We start from the raw sequence: 19,094 nt of genomic DNA, 5'->3' as shown, positions 1-19,094 counted from the left end.
AAAGAAAAAAATAGTGAATGCTCGTTAGGGGAGATGTAGGCTTACAAACGGAATTTGATCTAAGGCTTTTCCAAAAAACCACTAGCTGACTTGAATCTCCATGAGGGCCAGGACCATATCTGTTAAATTTTCCTCCAAATAATAAATGCCTAGCACAGATCTTGTTGTAGCTTACGAAGTTCAGCATAGGTCAGCCCCTGACTGACATGCCAGCCTTAGCTCTACCACATTTTCTGTCACGCCTACACTCTCTGTTTCGGCCACATTGACCCTCTCTTAGCCTCTCATGGTCACCTGTGCAGGGCCCTTTCACATGCTGCGCCCTCTGCCCGGAACACCCCTCTGGCCCCTCCTTATACAGTTAACTCCTGCTCAACTTTCAGATCTCACATCACTTCCAAGAGCGTGGGGTTTGTCTGCTGTTACTCCCGATTGTACCCCCAGCATCTAGCACAGTGTCTCGCACATGGTAGACATTAAATAAATGTGTGACAAGTTGGAGGAAAGCAGGGACGGGGACGAAAGTGGCAGTCCTAAGGGGAAAGATGCCTGGGTTTGTAGGATAAGAGAGGAGATTCGATTGAAACTAATAATATTCATTTTTCTATTGCTGCTGTAACACATTATCACAAACTAAGTGGCTTAAAACCACATAAATCTGTTATCCTTCAGTTCTGGAAGTCAAAATTCCAAAAGTCAGGGGTATGTTCCTTCTGGAGGCTCTGGCAGAGGATCTAATTTCTTGCCTTTTCCAGCCACTTGCATCTCTTGGCTGGTGGCCTTGTACCAATCTGACTTTTGCTTCCATAGTCATGTTACTTCCTCTAATTATGACCATCCTACCTCCTTACAAGGATTCTTGTGGTTTCACTGGACCCACCTAATCAAGGATAACTTCTCAAGGATGATTCTTGACTTAATCACATCTTTGAAGTCCCTTTTGCCACGTAAGGTACCATATTCACAGGTTCCAAAAGTTAGGACATCACATGTTTGGGGAATCAGTATTCTGCCTACCATGGAAGGGTAAAACTAAGGAGCCTGCTTATAAAACCTTCACCATGGAGAACTCATCCAGTCAGACCACGTGTGTGTCCTAAGACCTGCATGCCAGGCCCCAGGATGTAGAGATAAAACAACCTTATCTCTCATGGGAGGAGCTTGTGGTCTAGTCTGGGAGAGAATGGATCATAATACAGTGTGGTAAGAAGGGTATGACAAGGCTGTGTGGGAGCCGCAGATGGGTCAGGCAAGAGTCTGCAGGGGAAACAGGATCTAAGACTCTGATGAACACAGTTAATCAGGCAAGTTAACCTGTCTATACAGGTGATACCATGCAGCTATATTCCAGTCTCACGATGAATATATTGGGAACTCTGAGCATTTATGGGTGACAAATAGAAGAAACTGCCACCATAAACTGCTTTGCAAATGTTAAATGGGATAATGTTCTCCTTTATCTTCCTCACTTAAAAGTGAAAGTGGGGCCAGGCAGGTGCGGTGGCTCACACCTATAATCCCAACACTCTAGGGGGCCCAAGGTGGGAAGATCACTTGAGCCGAGGAGTTTGAGATTGCTGTGAGCTATGATGACACCACTGCCCTCTAGCTGGGGTGACAGAGAGGGACCCTGTCTCAAAAAACAAAAAACAAACAAACAAAAAAAGCCCAGCAGTTAAATTAATAAATTCAGGAGAAACTGCAGGTCAGCGAGGAGTTGGGGAGGAAGAGAGGCAAAACAAGGAGAGAACACAGGCTGCAAAGTGGAGTGGTTTGCATTATTTTTACCATAACTGTGAAAGCAGCCAAGAGCACAGTGGCACACAGACCAAACACAGTTATTAGGGTTGGGGTCGAAGCTCTACTGCGCACACTCCACTTGCCAGTTGCCCTGGCAACAGGCTCTGACTTTAGCCTAAGGACGGTTCAAGGAGGACAGCTGCATGCAAATAAAGCTGTAATTAGGCACAGAGCTCTATTTGGTCTGACTTTGGTCTACCTTTGGAGAAGAGCTGAGGAGGACTTTGGAAGAGGTTTGCTTGCCGACAGAGTAATGTTCATAATAGTTTGAATGACGAAGAGTTGCTTAAAAGTTGAGCTGGAGCATGCACGATGGAAATAAAGCAAAAACTTCCTTCTGGCTCTGGGAATCTGGTAGACATTGATGTTACACAGAAGCTAACATTTATTGAGCATTTTCTATGGGCCAGTCGCCGTTTTAAACACCCTGTGTGTGTTATCCACTTAATCCTACAACAATCCTATGAAGAAGGTATCATCAGTGCGCCCATTTTACAGTCAAGGCAACTGAAGCTTGGGGAAGGTCGCTTTCTAAATGTCCCAGTGAGTGACCAGCAACCCTGGGATTAGAACCCAGGCCTTCCAGCTTGGGAACCTTAACCACCGACAACGCCTTCCACTCAGCAGGGTGGCCCCGGGGAAGGCCCTGAAAGAAGCTACAGGGCACAGCACAGGGTTGAAGGATGGTTAAACTGAGCTTAGCCAGCAGGGCTGTGGGACTCCAGGAAAGGACAGTCCAACCCCAGGGATCCCAGATTCTCCTCCGCCACTCTTCCGGGAAGTCTCCTCTTGCAGGTGTGCACATCCAGTTCCCCTGGGGCTCAGGGCCCAACACCGCCAGGGGCGTGGTTCTGACTGCGCCAATCGAACGCGACCAACGCACCCAGGGAGATGAGGACCAGGCCGGCCAGCCCCAGGCGAACCAGGTTCCCCCGGGTGTAGTCCGAGAAGCCAGAGTCTGCGGGGCCGAGCGGAGAGAGAGAGGCCGTCAGTGCCTGGACCTGAAGTCTGCGCTCCACCACTCGGGTCTCCACCCCCCGGGGTGGAGTTGGGAACCGGAGTCCCCAGTCTCAAAGTTCAGGGTGAGTTGATGAGGGCTTCAACTCCAGGGTCTGAGGGAGGAGGGGCTGGGGGGGTACCCCTGGGTCTGAGGGAGGAGGGACTGGGGGGAGGATCCCTGGGTCCGAGAGAGGAGGGGCTGGGGGGACCCCTGGGTCCGAGGGAGGAGGGACTGGGAGGGGGGACCCCTGGGTCCGAGGGAGGAGGGACTGGGAGGGAGGACCCCTGGGTCCGAGGAAGGAGGGACTGGGAGGGGGGACCCCTGGGTCTGAGGGAAGGAGGGTCGGGGGCCCGGACCCAGGTCATCAGGAGGAGGGGATTGGTGGGCGGGCCGAAGGGCCCCTCACCTTCGGAGCTGATGACCAGCGGCTCGCTGCGCTGCGACAGCACGTAGGGGGCGGAGGGCGTGTGGTAGTAGCAGCTGTAGGTGCCGGGGGCGCGGTCGCCTTGCAGCGGGAAGTCGGCCCAGCGCTGCGCGGAGTCGCGGTACTGCAGCGGAGCCGCCACGCCCACGCGGTACAGCGCGAAGCTCATGCCCCGCACGCGGCCGGCGCAGCGCAGGCTCACGTTGGCGCCGCGCGCCACCACCGGGCCGGGCAGCGCCACCAGCGACGGCCGCGGCAGCTGGTCTGCGCGGGAGACGGATGGGAACCCTGAGAGCTGGGCGCCGCGTGCGCATCCCGGTTCCCTCTCCCCGCTCTTGCTTCTGCCCGTCACTCTGCACCTCTCTCTTTGTCCCTCTCCCAGTTTCTCCGTGCCGTCTCTGCTTTTGTGCATCTCTGTCCCCATCTCTCCTGTGTCTGTCTCCAAGTACACTTTTCTCTGCATGTCTCCCTCCACTCGCACGTCTCTTTCCGTCCGGTCTGTGCCTCGCTAAATTCTCTGTGCCTCTGTCTCCCCGTCGGTGTTTTCACTCCCCCAGGGTCCTCATTGTGTTTCTGTGCCTCTCCCCGGGTTTCTCAACGTAAGCGCTGGTGACATTTTGGAGAAGTCTTTGTGGCTGGGGGGGAAGGAGGGGCCGCTGTCCCCTGTGTTGTACGAGGTAGAGCAGCATAGCTGGGCCCATCCACTAGATGCCAGTAGCACCCTCTCCTCCAGTTGTGACAACCGAAAATGTATCCATGTAATGACAAAGATCACCTGGGGGGCACAACTGCCCCTGGTGGAGAACTATCCCTGTTTCTTGGGAGTCTCTCCCTACCTCCATGTAGTTTTTTTCCCTCTGTGTCATTGTATAAGCCTGTCTCTGTCTCTTTTTGTATCTCTCTCCCTGTATCTCTTCTCCCTCCATTTGTCTGTGAATCTATCAGTCTATCTACCTAGCTCTGTCTCTCTTTCCCTGTATCTCTCTGTCCCTTCTGCCCACCCGTCTGTCTCTGTGAATCTATCTGTGTGTGTATCTTCAGCTCTGAAGACACATCTCTCTGTCTCATTGCCTCTCTCTCTCCCTCTTCTCTCCTCCCTTCATAACACCCCTGTGCCACATCTCCTTCCCCACCCCAGGACCTCACCTGTCACCAGCAGTTCCAGATCATCACTGGGCTGGGACCAGACACCTGGCTTCCAGTCTGGCCTCCGGTAGCAGCAACGGTAACTGCCTCCTTGGGCCGGAGTCACCTCCTCCAAGAAGAACTCTGCCAGCTCCGAGGACACATCCCGGAAGAGTAGGGGGCCTATCTCTCCAGGCTTGAAAAGTGCAAACCTCCAGGCAACTTGAGGCGCTCGGCACCTCAAGGTCACATTGACCCCAGGGGTCACAACTGCAGCCGGCTGAGCCCCTAGCCATGGCTTGGGGTATGAAGCTGGGGGGACTGAATAAACGGGGCATCCTGGGTCCTCAGGCCACCTGGGAGCCCCACAAAATGAAGAAGTTGGGGAAGGAGAAAAATCACCTTTGGCAATTGCTGCCCCATTCTCTGGTCTGAGTTCCCTCTTTGTAAAATCAGGGAGGGACTGCACTACAATCAAGGCTTGTGCAATTAGCATAAACTTCTGAGCTTTACTCCACAGTTTTTAAGCATAGTTTCAAAGGATGGGACCCCAGACCTTCGTAATTTTAAACACCTTTCCAGAACATTGGCAACATATTTAACATTTCAAGAGTTGCCAAAACTTGCTATCTATTGGGAGGAAAAATAATTCTGGAACCCTACCTCACGCCATTCTTCCAAACAAATTCCAGATTAATTAAAGACCTACATGTGTTTCGTTTTTTAACTATAAAAGTATCAGAAGAAACTATAGGAAAATATATTTATCTTGGAGTAGGGAAGGCTTCTTAAAATAAAAAATGAAAAATTTTACAGAATATTAATTAATTTGACCACTTCAAAATTTTTAAGTTGTGATGCTAAAAGACAAACAAATGATACTAGGAGAAAATGACAGTACTGGCAGAAATCACTTATTCATAAATCACATAGATTAAGTGTATGTATAGAAAGAAATGCTAGAACCTACCCAATGGAAAGTTGGGCAAAACATGAATAGGCAATTCACAAAAGAGGCAATTCACAATTCTCAAAGAAAAAGTGGCTCAATCTTAGTAGTAATCATTTTTAAAAATAACTGAAACAACACACTGCGATATTTTTGTCTATTAGGTTATCAAAAATTAAAACAATGGTCAGGTTGGTCCGAGTGCAGTGGTGTTTACAACTAATTGATCACAACCAGTTACAGATTCTTTTGTTCCTTCTCCACTCCCACTGCTTCACTTGACCAGCCTTAAAAAAATAATAAAAAATTAAAAAAAAAAAAAAAAAAAAAAAGGCCGGGCGAGGTGGCTCACGCCTGTAATCCTAGCACTCTGGGAGGCCAAGGCAGGTGGATTGTTTGAGCTCAGGAGTTCGAGACCAGCCTGAGCAAGAGCGAGACCCTGTCTCTATTAAAAAATAGAAAGAAATTATATGGACAGCTAAAAATACATATAGAAAAGTTAGTCGGGCATGGTGGCACATGCCTGTAGTACCAGCTACTGGGGAGGCTGAGGCAGGAGGATTGCTTGAGCCCAGGAGTTTGAGGTTGCTGTGAGCTAGGCTGATGCCAGGGCACTCTAGCCTGGGCAATAAGTGAGACTCTGTCTCAAAATAAATAAATAAATAAATAAAAATTTTACAAATGGTTAATATTCAGTTTGAGTGAATATGTAGTGAAACAGGCAGTCAGAAGCACTTCAAATTCATGTTTTGAGAAGAACATGAGTTCTTGTCTCATAGATTCTATCTCTCAAGCCCTGCACCGTGCCAAGCTCTGAGGCAAGGGTTTTTCACACATGTGATTTTATTAAATCCTCACAACAGCCCATTTACAGAGAAGGAAATGAAGTCTTAGCAAGCTGTGGTCTGTTCAAGGTCATATTATGAATTAGATGGTGAAACTGAGGTTCTAGCTTAGGTATCTTTAGCCTCCAAGTTCACAGTCTTCACTACTCACCTATAGCGGTCACAAAAGGGACTGAGGAAGGAAGGGAGGGAGGGAGAAAAGGAGGGAGGAAAAAAAGAAAAAAGAAGGGGAAAGAGGGAAAAAAGGAAGGAAGGGAAATAAGGAAATCTGGGGTGGGGTTGGGCACCAAAATAAAAATCTGAGTATTTGGAAATGGGGTGTCAGCCATGGTGGAGGATGTTACTCACCAGACGGAGTGATGTCTGCGTGACACAGAGGCCCTGTAGAAGGTTGAGGGGGTTAGTTCTTTTCAAAGCCCTTTGACTACCAGTCCCATCTCATGGGGAACCCAGGAATCTGAGTCCCCATCTCCCTTTCCTCTGGGAAACAAGAATCCTATCCTTACTTCCTCCTGTCTCAGTAGCCCAAAATCCAGACTTTGTTCCCCACCTACTTAAGAAACTAGAAGTCTGGACCCAGCCCCCTCTTGCCTCTACACCCAGGAATTCAGGGCTCCATCTTTCCAGGGGACAATAAGCCGAGCTTGCAGTTTCTCCTCCCTGGTTCAGGAGGCTGAGCCCCCAGCCCCTCCTTTCCCAAGAACTCAGGACTCCTAACTTCCATCCCCCTTCAACATCAGAATCCAGAAGTCTACACTCCTTGGCCTCAAAATCCAGGCTCTTACCCGCCTCCTGCCTCAAGATCCATAGAAATCTGTCCCCAACTCCTTCCTCTTCCAGAATCTGTCTTCTCTTGCTTTAGGACCCACAGGTCTGGGCCTGAGTCCTGTCTCCTTATTTGGACCTAAAATTCCAAACCCCCAGCTAGTGCTATCTGGTCACCCTGCAGGGTGTTTGGGTCCCCTAAGCACCTCTCTCTGCCCCCCAGCCCAGCCAGGGACCCAAGAAGAAGGAAGGGGCAGCTCACAGAGGGTCAGCAGCTGGAGGGTCAGCACCAGGGCCATGGTGGGCAGATCTCCGCTGGAGCTGAAGCAGGGCTCACCATGCCCTCTCCTCTCCCAGGAAATGAGACAACATCAGAAATCCAGAGCCTTGTTTAGGGAAGAGAGGAGCGAGGTGGGGCCCCTGGGTGACTGTGTCATAGCCCTGTGGTGCTGTGGAAAAAGTTGGGGGTGGGGGCAGTCATAACCTGTGGTGCACAATAATTCAAGTTAAAAAAAATTAGCACCTATTATATGCCAGCTCCCTGCTGCGTGATGCTGGTGGCACAGAGAAGACTCAGACCCCGTTACTACCCTCAAACAGTTACCAGTTTGACTGAAAGATCCAGACCAGGTCGAGTCAGTTTGGTTTTTTTTTTAAAAGGAGATCTGAGCTATAATGGAGGTAAGATAGGGCACTGCGAGAGCCCACAGAAGTCTCCTCACCCATCTGGAATGAGAGCTAGCGCTTCCAAAACGCGCTAACGCTGACCTGAGACCTCAAATGATAGATCAGCCATACACCTCTGGGCCTCAGTTTCTTTACATGTAAAGTGGGATTTCATAAATAAACTATAAAATAGAGACTATTTTATTCTGCCTTAGGGGGCCGCAGCAGGACTGGAATTTGCTCCTCCGGAGCAACTTCCAGGCTGAGAAAGAAAGGAGAACACGGGCAGGTGTGCAAAGTCAGGGTTGCACGCAAACTGGGACCACCGCCTCCTTTCTCGCCGCTGCCTCGGACTTCGGTTCTGCGCCAGTGCGCACGCGCAGACTCAAACAGAGGGGCCTCGCACGCAGAGGACCACAACTCCCAGAATCCTCCGCGTCCTCCTCCCGTCTCAGCGCTTCTACTCCAGGGCGCACGCGCGACCCGGGAAGCGGAGCCTCGAGCACGGTCCCCGGGACCACAGTTCCCAGAGTCCTACGCGTCCTCGCCGCCGCCGCTGAGACCAAGATGGCCTCAAGTAAGTGCTGGTGTCGCCGGCGCGCAGGGTTCGGGTAGTTCCGGGAATCCCTGGGCAGTCCCCGGGCTAAGGCGCAGTGGAGTACTCGTGGAGGCTGTGGGGTCTGTTTCGGAGGGGGATGCAGAAGTCTCGAGGAGGCTTCTGCAGGGCGGGGGTAGTACAAGAAGGTTAGAGGTCACTGCGGGCAGCCCCTGCAGGGGTGAACCTTCCGCCCACCCCTCCAGGACTGGCCACTTTCCTCAAGAATGCTTGGGACAAGGAGCCGGTGCTGGTCGTGTCCTTCGCCATCGCGGGCCTCGGTGCGTGAGTGCCTCAGGCGCGAATCTGCATTATCCACCCCCGTCCCCCACAAGGTCCCACCGCCCCTCACCAACATTTCATCAGCCCCCACCCTCGCTCCATCCCCCGAGCCCTGTCGCTGCTCTCAACGTTCTGGGCCTCCACCAGTGTGGCAGCACCCCCACGACGTCCCCTTGTCTACCCCCATCCCAATTTCATCACCACCCACAGCCTTTCCTGCCCCATACACACCTACCCAAAACGCCCTTAATCCCTCTAAAGGAGAGATTCTCCGTCCTGATTGTGCAATCATAAACACTGAGCGCTAAATAAATAACGTCCATATTTTCTTCCCTTTCATCGTCCCCCACCCCCTAGATATTGAATTGAATTGATTGGGTTGGAGGTGGGGCCGGGGAATCTGTATCTTGTGAAAATACCCCAATGGAGCTAATGTGCCTCCTTGATTGAGAACCTTTGCTCTGGAATGTGCTGCTCAAATTTTAACGTGCGTTGGAGTCCCTTGGGAGAAATGATAAAATGTAGGTTCTGATTTTGTAGGTCTGGGTGGGGCCTGGGATTCTGCCAGTACTGCCAGTCTGTTGGCCATGCACTGGGTAAAGTTCTAGAATACTTGTCTAGTATGGCAGCCACACCTGGCTACTGAGCGCTTCAAGTGGGGCCAGTACGAATTGAGGTAGTACCAGACACCAGATTTCAAAGACTTCGTATGACAAAAAGTATGTAAACTATCAACAATTTTTTGTTGAATATATGTCAAAATGATAATGTTTTGGATATACCAATTTAAATACACTTGTCAAAATTTATGTGACTACTAGAAAATATAAAATTACATATATGGCCCTTATCTTTCTATTGGACAGTGCTAGCCTAGAACATTCCTTTTATGTACCCTACCCAACCCCCCAGGACTCCCAGCTCCCATCCTAGACAGACTGTAAGGACCGTAACTCATCAAGTGACTATTCTTTGTGCAGCTGTCTCTCCCCTAGTTTGAAAGTCTTTATTCTTCTCGAATATTCCCAAGACACTCCCCCAGGATGCTCCATGATGATGCCTACATTCAGATGCACTCATTCCATGATCACCACTTGCTTGTATCCGTGCATGCTGGGCTCCCGCCCCTTCCTCCACCTACCCCTCCAAAAAGTTTTAAACCCATCTACCTATAAATAGGGTTCCCAGGGTACCAAGGGGCCCCACAGAGCAAAGGATCCTCCTAGAGGTGCTGGCTCTACTGCTCCCTCCCCTAATGCACTTGACCTCAGGTTCTGCCCTTCTCTCCCCCAACCCCAGCCACCTTTCCCTGGGCCTCAACCCTGTGTCTCTCCACAGCTATAATTCTGCCCCCGCTCAGCCCCTACACCAAGTACTCTGGCATGATCAACAAGGCCACGCCCTACACCTACCCAGGTGAGTAGGGGCCAGGCAGGACTGGCTGGGATAGGCCTGGCCTCTGTGCCAGGGGAGGGACAGTTCTGGGCAGTTCTTTCCTAAGCAGGGATCAGAGATTCAGCACTGGCATCTGGACTTTTTCCCTGTCCAATGTTTTTTAATTGCGGTGTAATTCACATACCATTCTGTTTTTGTGCTTTGAGTTTCTATTATCTTTCCAGATACCTATCCCTCTCTGGACACCCACCTCTGTTGCTATCTGGGTCTCCATCTGTCCAGTCTCAGTTCTCTGTTGGCGTGCATGCTTACCACCCCGCCTGCTTTCCCTCGTTCGCTCCCTCCCTCCCTCCATGTCTCCAGGTCTCTGTCCTTCCCTGCTTCTCTTTGCATCAGTGATTCTCTGACCTTTACTCTCCTTCTCTCTCATCTCTCCCTGGGGTCCTGTTTCCCTCTCTGAATATAACCTGACAGACCAGCTCTTTTCAGGGCCCTGGAGATCTGCTGGTCTCAGTGGCCCACCCTCCTGTCCCACAGTGCCTGTCCGAGATGATGGGAACATGCCTGACGTGCCCAGCCACCCCCAGGACCCCCAGGGCCCAAGCTTGGAATGGCTGAAGAAACTGTGAGCACCTCCATCCACAGGGAGGAGGCTCCCCCTTCCCATGACCCCCAATAAAACTGTGAAAACCTGAGCTGTGTGTGAGTAGAGGTGGGAAATAGTAGACAGTACCAAGGTGAGTGTGGGGGTCAGTTTATTGGTGGGTCAGTCGAAGGGTGGGCTGGCTAGGGTGGGGTAGGACAGCAGTTTGTCTGGCCCCCGAGAAACCCAACTGGAATCCAGGGCCTCATCTGCTTCGAAGCCAAAGTCTTCCTCAGCCTTAATCTGGGGGAGATAAGAAACAAGATAAGAAATAGGCCTGGGAATTTACAAAATGCCCATCAGCTTTGCCATTCTTGCTTTCCCAGGCCAGGCAACTTCTGTTATGAACCTCAGAGGCAATCCCAGTGTTCCCAAATGCAAACATTCTTCAACTTTTCCCCTCGCCCGCTGCCTTTTCCATGCCATTTTCTCCAATCCTTCCTCCTCTACTCCAACCTTCTCCAGTTATGTTTCTCCCCCTCCAGGTCTTCTTCCTTCCCTTTCCAACTTGGCCTCCTTTTCTATCCAAGCCTTTGCCTTTTTCCAACCCTTCTCGTTCCCTGCCCAACCCGAGGCCTCCTCTGACCCTTCCTGCTTCACCTCCTTTCTCCAGCTCTTTCCCCCCAGCCTTGGGCCCCTCGTGGCACAGCAGCAAAACCCAGGAGAAACCCGGAGCCCTGGAGCCCTGATGACTCCTCAGCCCTGCACACCCCTTCTCCCACCTGCACTGGGGCCAGCTCTGGAGTCAGCGCAGCTCCCGCTCGGCGTCCATCCCGTGGCGCTCGCCGCCTCTTACGCCCGCTGGGCCCCTCACCAGGGGCTGGGCTGCTGGGTTCTGGGGGTATGGGAGTCCTTCTGGGTGGGGACAGCCCCTCTTTCTCTGGGGGCTCATTCTCAGCATTGCCTGGGGTGGGGGCATCTGTGCCCTGGCTGCCCTCGTCCTGGTGGGTGGAAGGGGAGGCAGGTGACGGTCATGCCCTGGGTTCCTGGTTCCCCCAACCTGCCTGGAAACGCAGCACTCACCTCCAGCACGATGGTGAACTGGCTGGCCCGGTAATCATCCCCGTAGGAGTCCAGCACTCTCATGAGGAACCTGCTCAGAGAAATGGAATAAATTCTCTTCTACCGGTTGGGGAAAAGGGTCGCATGATAGAGCTCAGTTCTCACTCCACCTAAAGTCAAAGGTGTCCTCGACCCAGAAGGTTCAGAGTTGTGAAGTCAGTCTGAGAGGCCTGGAAGCTGAGGATTTGACCAGCCAGTGGGACCTTGGGCAAGACAAGTTGAGCTTTCTGAGCCTTTCCTGCTCAGTAGATAGAGATGACCACCTTGACTGGGCTGGGTGCTACTGTAGTGACATGTCATCTAGATCTGCAGTCCCCAACTTCTAGGCCATGGACCAGTACTGGTCCTTGGCTTGTTAGGAACCAGGCTGCACAGCAGGGGGTGAGTGGCGGGCAAGTGAGTGAAGCCTCATCTGTATTTACAGCCGATCCCCACTGCTCATATCACTGCCTGAGCTCCGCCTCCTGTCAGATCAGCAGGGGCATCAGATTCTCATAGGAGCTGGGACCCTACTGCAGACTGCATGTGAGGGATCTAGGTTGCGCGCTCCTTATGAGAGTCTAATGCCTGATCTGAGGTGGAGCTAAGCGGTGATGCTAGCACTGGGGAGCGGCTGCAAATACAGATTATCATTAGCAGAGAAGTTTGTACAATAAATGTAATGCGCTTGAATCATCCCAAAACCATCACTCTCCCCCGACCACGGTGGAAAAACTCTCTTCCATAAAACCAGTCCCTGGCACCAAAAAAGTTGGGGACCGCTGACCTAAATAATTTCTCGTAAGTACTTGACAGGATATTGGCACTTAGTAAACACTCAAATGTGAGTTATAATTTTTATTGATAACTGAAAGGTGAGTGGTGAGTGCAGAACACTCCTACTGGTGACCTCAACTCTTACCGACACTGCCCTCTCCTTTTCCCCTCTTCCCTGCTTCTAAGTTTTTGCAAAGTTCTCAGTGGTTGAATGCTTCCTCTACACCAGAGCCCGGGTGGAGCATTTTACAATCTCTCATTCCACAAATACGTACGGAGCACCTGCCTTGCACCAGACACTGTTCCAGGTGCTGAGGACACATCAGGGGACAAAACAAAGGTCCCTGTGCTTATGGAACTCAGGGTTGCAGGGGAGACACAGTAAGCAAATCAGGAAAACATAACAGGTCAGAAAGCGGGAAGAAGGCAGAGGGCACCTGGTCTGGAACTTGAAAAGGATGGTGGGGGAGGCCTCACTGAGGGTGAGGGTGTGGCAGAAGGAGGGACACTCTGGCAGAATGCACAGCAAGTGCAGGTGCCCTGAGTGGGGGGCCTGCCTGGTGTTCTAGGTAGAACAAGGAAGCAGGGTCATGGCCTATCTGGTGTAGGTCCTTGTCTGTCACCTGTTGTGAGGACATTTCACTTTTACTCAAGCAACTGGGAGGTACCACAGTGTTCTGAGCACAGGAGACTTGGTCTGTGCTACATTTTAGAAGGACTAGTCCCAAATTTCAGATACAGCAGGCCTGGGGGGCCTGAAAACTTGCATTTGTAATAAGACCCCAGGTGGCACTGATGTTGTTGGTCCAGGGCCACACTTTGAGAACTGGGCCCCAGGTACAGAGTTCAGAAAGCATAATTATTCCTGACCAATCTGTACTAAATTATTCACGCAAGTTTACCATGTCCAGATGTTTGTCAACCCTTTGATGTTTTAACCACAGAGGCCATGCATCCCTTTCATGAACTCCTCCTGATCCTACTGTAAAATAAAATCTTGGCTAACAGTGCAAATAGGCAAAAAAGCAGGGCACGGGGTCGCCTAGGCTGTTTGAAGAGGAGACTTGGATAAGGGAGAGGCAGGGAGTCCAGTGAGAGCAGCAATCCAGGTGAGGCTGTGTCCCTTGGCCCAGGTTGGAGGCAGTGGAGGTGTGAGATGACGTTGGGCTCTGGGTATACTGTGAGGGTAGAGTTCCAGTGGATTCGATGTGGAATAGAGAGAAACAAGCAAAAGGTCCCAAGCAATTGGGGGAGGGGTGCATTCACTGATTCAGGGTAGATTTGAGGGAAAGATCAGGGTTAGTTTTGGATGCGTAACACATGAGAGTCACTGTCCCCAGGCAGATGACAAAGGGAATAGAGAGTTCAGAGAAGAGTTGTGGATAGAATACAGAAGTCAGCTGCACTCAGGTGACCTTTAAAACCAGGGACCAGGAGGTTGACCAGCATGCTCCAGTTGAACTTTCGGTGAGGACAGAAGTGTTCTGTATCTGCTGTCCAGGTCGGCAGCCACTGGCCACCTGTGGCTATTACTGAGCACTTGGCTGTGGCAAGAGAGACAGACTGAGCTCTTTATTTCATTTATATTAATTTTTTGCTTTTAGAGACAAGGTCTCACTCTACTGCCCAGGCTGGAGTACAGGGGCAATCATAGCTCAATGCAGCTCGAACTCCTGGGCTCAAGCCATTCTCCTGCCTCAGCCTCCTGAGTAGCTGGGACTACAGGTGTGCAGCACCATGCCCAGCTAATTTTTTACTTTTATTTTTGTAGAGATGGGGTCTTGCTGTACATGCCCAGCTCATTTTTCATTTTTATTTTTGTAGAGACAGGGTCTTGCTGTATTGCCCAGGCTGGTCTTGAACTCTTGGCTTCAAACAGTCCTCCTGCATCAGCCTCTCAAAGTGCTGGGATTACAGGCATGAGCCATCACTCTTATTTTTAAATTAATTCAAATCAAAATTGCTACCTGTGGCTACAGAAAACATGAAATGTGGCCAGTGTGACTCTGGGAACTGAATTTTTAATTTCACTTTGTTTTAACTGATTTCAGTGTAAACTGCCACTTGTGGCTAACTGAGCCCTTGTGTAGCAAGAGCCACTTAGGAACTACATTTTTAATTTCATTTTCTTTTTTTTTTTTCTTTTTTGTCATTAACCTTGACCGTGACCCAAGCTGTGGCAATAATTTCATTTTAGTGAATTAAAATTCAATGATTTAAAAATTTTAATTTCAGTTAATTAAATTCAAATGAAAATCTCCACCTGTGGCTGACGGTTACCATGCTGGGTAGGAAGTGTAGGTACAGACAGAAGAGGATCCAAGGCCAAGCCCTGGGGAGCTGCAGGTTTAAGGGTTGGGGAAATGAACATGAACCTGCAGAGGCGGCCAAGAACAGCCCAGGAGGCAGGGGAAACCCAGGCTGCTGGGTGAGCAGGACACCAAGAATAGTGCTCCAAGGAAGAGGGCACGTCCACTGGGTCAGAGGCACCACGGCAAGTGAGCTGAGGACGGAGATGAGACCTGACGGGACTCAGCCTCGTGGAGCCCTTCATCATAAGGCCTGTTCCCATTTGCTGGGGAGGGGACACAGCGAGTGGTGGGGCCAGCATCAAATCCAGCGAGGGCAGGCTGCAGGGCTCGCCCCTTCTCACTGTGGTGACCTGAGGCACACGGTGGGAAGCTCTGAGCTAAGCTCACTATCTGTGAGCTCCAGTTTAACTCTCATAGTGGCCTCATGATATTGGTGTTTCCCTTAGTTGATAGGTAACTGGCTCAGAGGAGACAGTGCTTGCTCAGAGTTGCACAGCAAAGGAAAGGTGCTTACAGGCTGGGCCTGGTAACACACACCTATAGTCTGAGCTACACAGGAGGCTGAGGCAGGAGGATGGCTTGAACCCAGGAGTTTGAGACCAGCCTGGGCAACACAGCGAGACCATTGTCTCTACAAAAAATGAAAAGTATTTACAGCCAGGTCTGTGACACTAAGGCTTGTGCTCCTGCCACTTTGCTGTTGTCTCCACTCAAAGGGAGCAACCCAGTCCACCCAGCCCGTGCCCTAGTCCCGGAGATCAGCTCTCTCTTCCAAGACCCAGTGGCACTCCTCTTCCCTACTTGCCTCAGACCCCGCCCTCATCTCCAGCCTCTCCTCCTCGTGGCCTGTGAGGATCCAGCAGGCATTAAAGATGGCAAGAGGTGGCGGGAACGTTTAGGAGCAGAGGCTCATGGGGCCTAGAGTGGGTGCGGAAGAAATTACCTCCGCTCCTGCTGAAGTCTCCGAGTTATCCTTTGCACCTGGTGGAGCCTGTTCAAGACCCGCTCATTCACCTGCAGGGAGGGGGAAGAAAACACAAGTCAACTGGACGCCATTCACTCTCCCATTCATTTATTCAACAGATGGTTGACGGTGCACCATCTATGTACTAGGCTCTAGGGAAACTGGCCAAGACCATCCCATGGCCTGAAGCCCTACTTCATCTACTCCTTCCCAACTTCCCATCCCCTCTAGTCACGCTGGCCCCCAAGCTGATGCCTGAACCCCTGAGCACCCTTGGGATAGGGCTTTCTGCATGCTGTTCCCTCTGCTTGGGCCACTCTCCCCTGGTGATCTGCACAGTTTGCTGCCCCAGTTCAATTGTCACCTGCTCAGGGAATCCACCTGACCTGACCTCCTGTTAAACTGCAACACCCCTTCCCCAATTCCAGAAGCCTGCCCACCCATCCACTCTCCACGGCTTTATTTTGCCTTTATATTGCTCATCTCATGAGATAGGATACATCCTGTTCGCTTATTTTGCTTATTGTCGCCTCCCCAGGCAGAGCATGAATTCCACAAGGACAGTGACTTGGGCCTGTATCCCCAGTGCCTTGACCAGAGCCTGGCACATAGATCCTCAATGAGTATTTGCTGAACAAATGACTTTGCATACTAATAAGTGCTTGGAGGACACCAAACAGATATGCTAGAGATTAGGGGAGGAGGTGGCTTCTTTAGTTAGGCCCACAGAGAAGACCTATGGGCTGAGGCCTGAATGATGAGAAGGGGACAAATGAGTGACAGCCAGGAGGAAAGCAAGCCAGGCTAAGGGAACAGACCCTGCACACGCAGTTTCTGAGGACCTCAGCCTAGACATGGGAGAGAGAGACGTGACTCAGCCAAATAGGGAGCCTAGGACAGTGGCTGAAGCCCATGATGCTCCTGGATCAGAAAGACCTGGGTTCATATCTCAGCCCTGCCACTTCTCAGCTGTGTGAGCTTGGGCAAATTACTTAACCTCTCTGAACCTTGGGTTTCTGCATTTGCAAAATGTGGATAATTTATTCCTGGGGGTAGATTTAAAGCATAGGCTTAAATTGAGTCCCTTTGGGCCTTGGTGTCCACCTGGTAAACAGGGTTTGGAATACATCCCCAGGCTTCTGGCCTGCAGCCTCCCCCCTTCCAGAACACCCCAACACCACTGTTGCGGGTTGAGTTGTGTCCCCCTAAAAACATGTGCTGGAGTCCAAACCCCCAGTACCTTAGAGTGGGACCTTATTTGGAGCTAGGGTCTTTACAGAGGTAATAAAGTTAAAATGAGGTCACAGGGGTGGGCCCTACTCCAATATGACTGGTGTCCTCATAAGACGGGGAAATTGGGACACGCACACACACAGAGAATGCCAAGTGAAAAAGGCAGAGATCAGGGTGAAGATTTACATGCCAAAGATTGCCAGCAAACCACGAGAAGCCAGGGGAGAGGCCTGGAGCACATCCTCTCTCACAACTCCCAGAAGCGACCAACACTGCCAACAACCTTGATCTTGGACTTCCAGCCTCCAGAACTGTGAGACCATAGATTTCTGTTGTTGAGCCACCCAGTTTGTGGTACTTTGTTTCAGCAGCCCTGGCGAACTGATACAACAATCTCCAGAGAGTCTTTCAGGCATCCAGCCCTGATCTGTCCCCTGTTTGAAACCCTTCAATGACTCCCCCTCACTCTCAAGGAAAAAAAAAAAAATCCAAACTTCTTGCCCTGGTGTTCCTGACCTGCCAAAGTCTGGGCCCTACCTACTGCTCCATCCTTGTTCTCACTAATACAAGCATTCAGCCCAGACAATCTGAGTCTGGGGCAGCAGCCATGGGGATGGGGGGGGGGCAGAAAGGGGAGGAGGAGAAAGATCCAAAGGCGATTCAAGAGGCAGAAAGGACTAGACTCGAAGAGTGACTCATGGCAGGGATATGGGAGATTTGAAGAGCTTGGGCTGTGACCTGTGATCAGTGACGTGCATGAGAGGCAGCTGTGGGACATCAGAGAGCTGATCTGGGTAGTCAGGGAAGCTCCAGAGGACATGGCTCTCCAGGGGCCTGGCACAAGGCCAGACACATAATGGATGCTAAATAAATGAATAGTGAATAAATAAAAATGAAAGATTCATTCAGCTAGCCAAGGAGTGCTGGGCATGTGGACAGGCAGAGATTGGGAGGGGGTGGTGATTTAGTGCAGGGGACTTCAAAACGGGGGAATCCGAACTCACCTACCTGCTCGATCTCCCGGCAGCGTCGACCTAGTGCCTGGTACTTTCTGCGATTTAGTTCCCGCTGGCGCCGCCTCCGACCCCGGGCTGCCTCTTCCTCCTCATCGCGCTCCCGGAGCCCTGAGCCGCCCAAACCACCGGACACAAACTCCACTTCTGTCTCTAGCTCACTCTCCAGGATGTGACCACCGAAAAGGGGAGGCAGCGCCAACTCTGAGCCTGGCGGCGCTGAGAACTCGTCAAAGCCCACGGCTGCCATGGTCCTGAGAGGGAAAAAGGCTCAAGGACCCTGTATTCCTGTCCCCAAGACCCCCTCCTCCTCCAGACCCAAGAATCAGAGCCTTCAGACCCAGGATCAGGCCTCCAGCCCCTCCTCCTTCAGACCCAGGGGTCTGGCCCCCAGTCCCTCTTCCCTCAGACCCAGGGGTTCAGGCTTCCAGCCCCTCCTCCCTCAGATCCTGGAGTCCAGGCCCCCAGCCTTTCCTTTCCAGCTCCCACAAGAGTTCGAGCCCTAACGCCCTCCTCCCAGGATCCAGACCTAGGCCATTTCTCCCCAAGAATCTAGGAGAGTCCAAACCCTAACCCCTCACTCAGACCCAGGAGTCCATGCTCCAACCTCCTTGTCTGTCAGATCCTGAGTCCAGACCCCTAGCCTTCTCTTCTCGCAGGATGCTCTAGTACAGACCCCAGTCCCTGAAGGGCTCTGAGGCAAAGCAGTTGCATGAACTACAATCCCCATCAGCCCTAAGGCTAAAAGCTCAGATGGTTGCACATTACATAGTTGCGATGTCTTTGGGGATTCGCAGTTTTTCACAAAGGCTCAGCCACTCACCCCTCTCTCTGCTCCAGTTCCATCGCTCTTCTGCTCCAGGCGCACCAGGCCTCAGAACTTCCAACCTCTTAAACGTCTAGATTAAGCTGTTCGGCAAACTACGTGTCCCATCAGGCTTCGCGGCCGACGACGCCAGGAGCGCTAGGCCTCCTGGGAGTTGTAGTTTCCTGTTTCCGCCTTCACTTCCTCCCACCCCCACTTCTACCCCCGTCCCTGCTTAAAGGCCTTGTTTTCCCTTCTAACGCCGCCACCAGTTGTCTGAGTTGCCACGGTCTTTACGCTTGTCTCAACAGCCAGTCGTCCAGCTACTGCGATTCGCCGCTTAGCAGGCTCAGTCCACGGCGGGCCGTGAGTCCGGTAAGTCCCCTCTCCGCTCTCCTGCTTACCGCTTCTCCGTCTAGCGGCAGGTACTAATAAAGTTGTTGTTCGAAACGTGGCCAGG

The 19,094-nt window shown here is 51.6% G+C and overlaps 4 protein-coding genes across 7 annotated transcripts in view; 1 reads left to right on the top strand and 3 right to left on the bottom strand.

Annotated features, from left to right (window-relative positions):
- LOC138374230 (NACHT, LRR and PYD domains-containing protein 7-like) overlaps positions 1–19,094 on the bottom strand; it is a 672,516-nt gene that overhangs the window by 243,951 nt on the left and 409,471 nt on the right.
- Positions 2,622–7,218, bottom strand: OSCAR (osteoclast associated Ig-like receptor). Of its 3 annotated transcripts, none has more exons than XM_069458043.1 (5): positions 7,171–7,218; positions 6,492–6,524; positions 4,371–4,670; positions 3,207–3,488; positions 2,622–2,758 (listed from the first exon to the last, which is right to left on the bottom strand). In XM_069458043.1, exons 1-5 carry the CDS (start codon positions 7,205–7,207, stop codon positions 2,622–2,624), a joined length of 789 nt encoding a protein of 262 aa, XP_069314144.1. In that variant the 5' UTR covers positions 7,208–7,218. The 3 variants fall into 3 exon arrangements, with proteins under 3 accessions (XP_069314144.1, XP_069314146.1, XP_069314147.1); XM_069458045.1 differs by having other exon boundaries at positions 7,153–7,207; XM_069458046.1 differs by lacking the exon at positions 6,492–6,524.
- Positions 8,068–10,535, top strand: NDUFA3 (NADH:ubiquinone oxidoreductase subunit A3). Its single transcript, XM_069458055.1, has 4 exons — positions 8,068–8,151; positions 8,376–8,450; positions 9,790–9,867; positions 10,384–10,535. Exons 1-4 carry the CDS (start codon positions 8,142–8,144, stop codon positions 10,473–10,475), a joined length of 255 nt encoding a protein of 84 aa, XP_069314156.1. The 5' UTR covers positions 8,068–8,141; the 3' UTR covers positions 10,476–10,535.
- TFPT (TCF3 fusion partner) lies at positions 10,585–19,067 on the bottom strand. Of its 2 annotated transcripts, none has more exons than XM_069458047.1 (6): positions 18,653–19,067; positions 17,825–18,083; positions 15,563–15,633; positions 11,513–11,582; positions 11,212–11,430; positions 10,585–10,732 (listed from the first exon to the last, which is right to left on the bottom strand). In XM_069458047.1, exons 1-6 carry the CDS (start codon positions 18,673–18,675, stop codon positions 10,613–10,615), a joined length of 762 nt encoding a protein of 253 aa, XP_069314148.1. In that variant the 5' UTR covers positions 18,676–19,067; the 3' UTR covers positions 10,585–10,612. The 2 variants fall into 2 exon arrangements, with proteins under 2 accessions (XP_069314148.1, XP_069314149.1); XM_069458048.1 differs by lacking the exon at positions 18,653–19,067 and adding an exon at positions 18,437–18,470.

This window comes from Eulemur rufifrons, chromosome 24 (genome assembly GCF_041146395.1).
Source record: "Eulemur rufifrons isolate Redbay chromosome 24, OSU_ERuf_1, whole genome shotgun sequence".
Taxonomy (NCBI): Eukaryota; Metazoa; Chordata; class Mammalia; order Primates; family Lemuridae; genus Eulemur; species Eulemur rufifrons.
This window is presented reverse-complemented; position numbering and strand designations above follow the sequence as displayed.

What these genes read in the sequence shown, in the direction of transcription:
- TFPT (XM_069458047.1), bottom strand. Translation starts at nt 18,675, where the DNA reads ATGGAACTGGAGCAGAGAGAGGG. An exon ending in GCTGCCGGGAGATCGAGCAG is followed by an intron (nt 15,634 to 17,824) that starts GTAGGTGAGTTC and finishes CCCTCCCTGCAG; the next exon opens with GTGAATGAGCGGGTCTTGAA. An exon ending in AGTTCACCATCGTGCTGGAG is followed by an intron (nt 11,431 to 11,512) that starts GTGAGTGCTGCG and finishes TCCACCCACCAG; the next exon opens with GACGAGGGCAGCCAGGGCAC.
- NDUFA3 (XM_069458055.1), top strand. An exon ending in CTTCGCCATCGCGGGCCTCG is followed by an intron (nt 8,451 to 9,789) that starts GTGCGTGAGTGC and finishes GTCTCTCCACAG; the next exon opens with CTATAATTCTGCCCCCGCTC. An exon ending in CACGCCCTACACCTACCCAG is followed by an intron (nt 9,868 to 10,383) that starts GTGAGTAGGGGC and finishes CCTGTCCCACAG; the next exon opens with TGCCTGTCCGAGATGATGGG.
- OSCAR (XM_069458045.1), bottom strand. Translation starts at nt 7,207, where the DNA reads ATGGCCCTGGTGCTGACCCTCCAGCTGCTGACCCTCTGTGAGCTGCCC. An exon ending in TCTGGAACTGCTGGTGACAG is followed by an intron (nt 3,489 to 4,370) that starts GTGAGGTCCTGG and finishes TCTCCCGCGCAG; the next exon opens with ACCAGCTGCCGCGGCCGTCG. An exon ending in GCTGGTCATCAGCTCCGAAG is followed by an intron (nt 2,759 to 3,206) that starts GTGAGGGGCCCT and finishes TCGGCCCCGCAG; the next exon opens with ACTCTGGCTTCTCGGACTAC.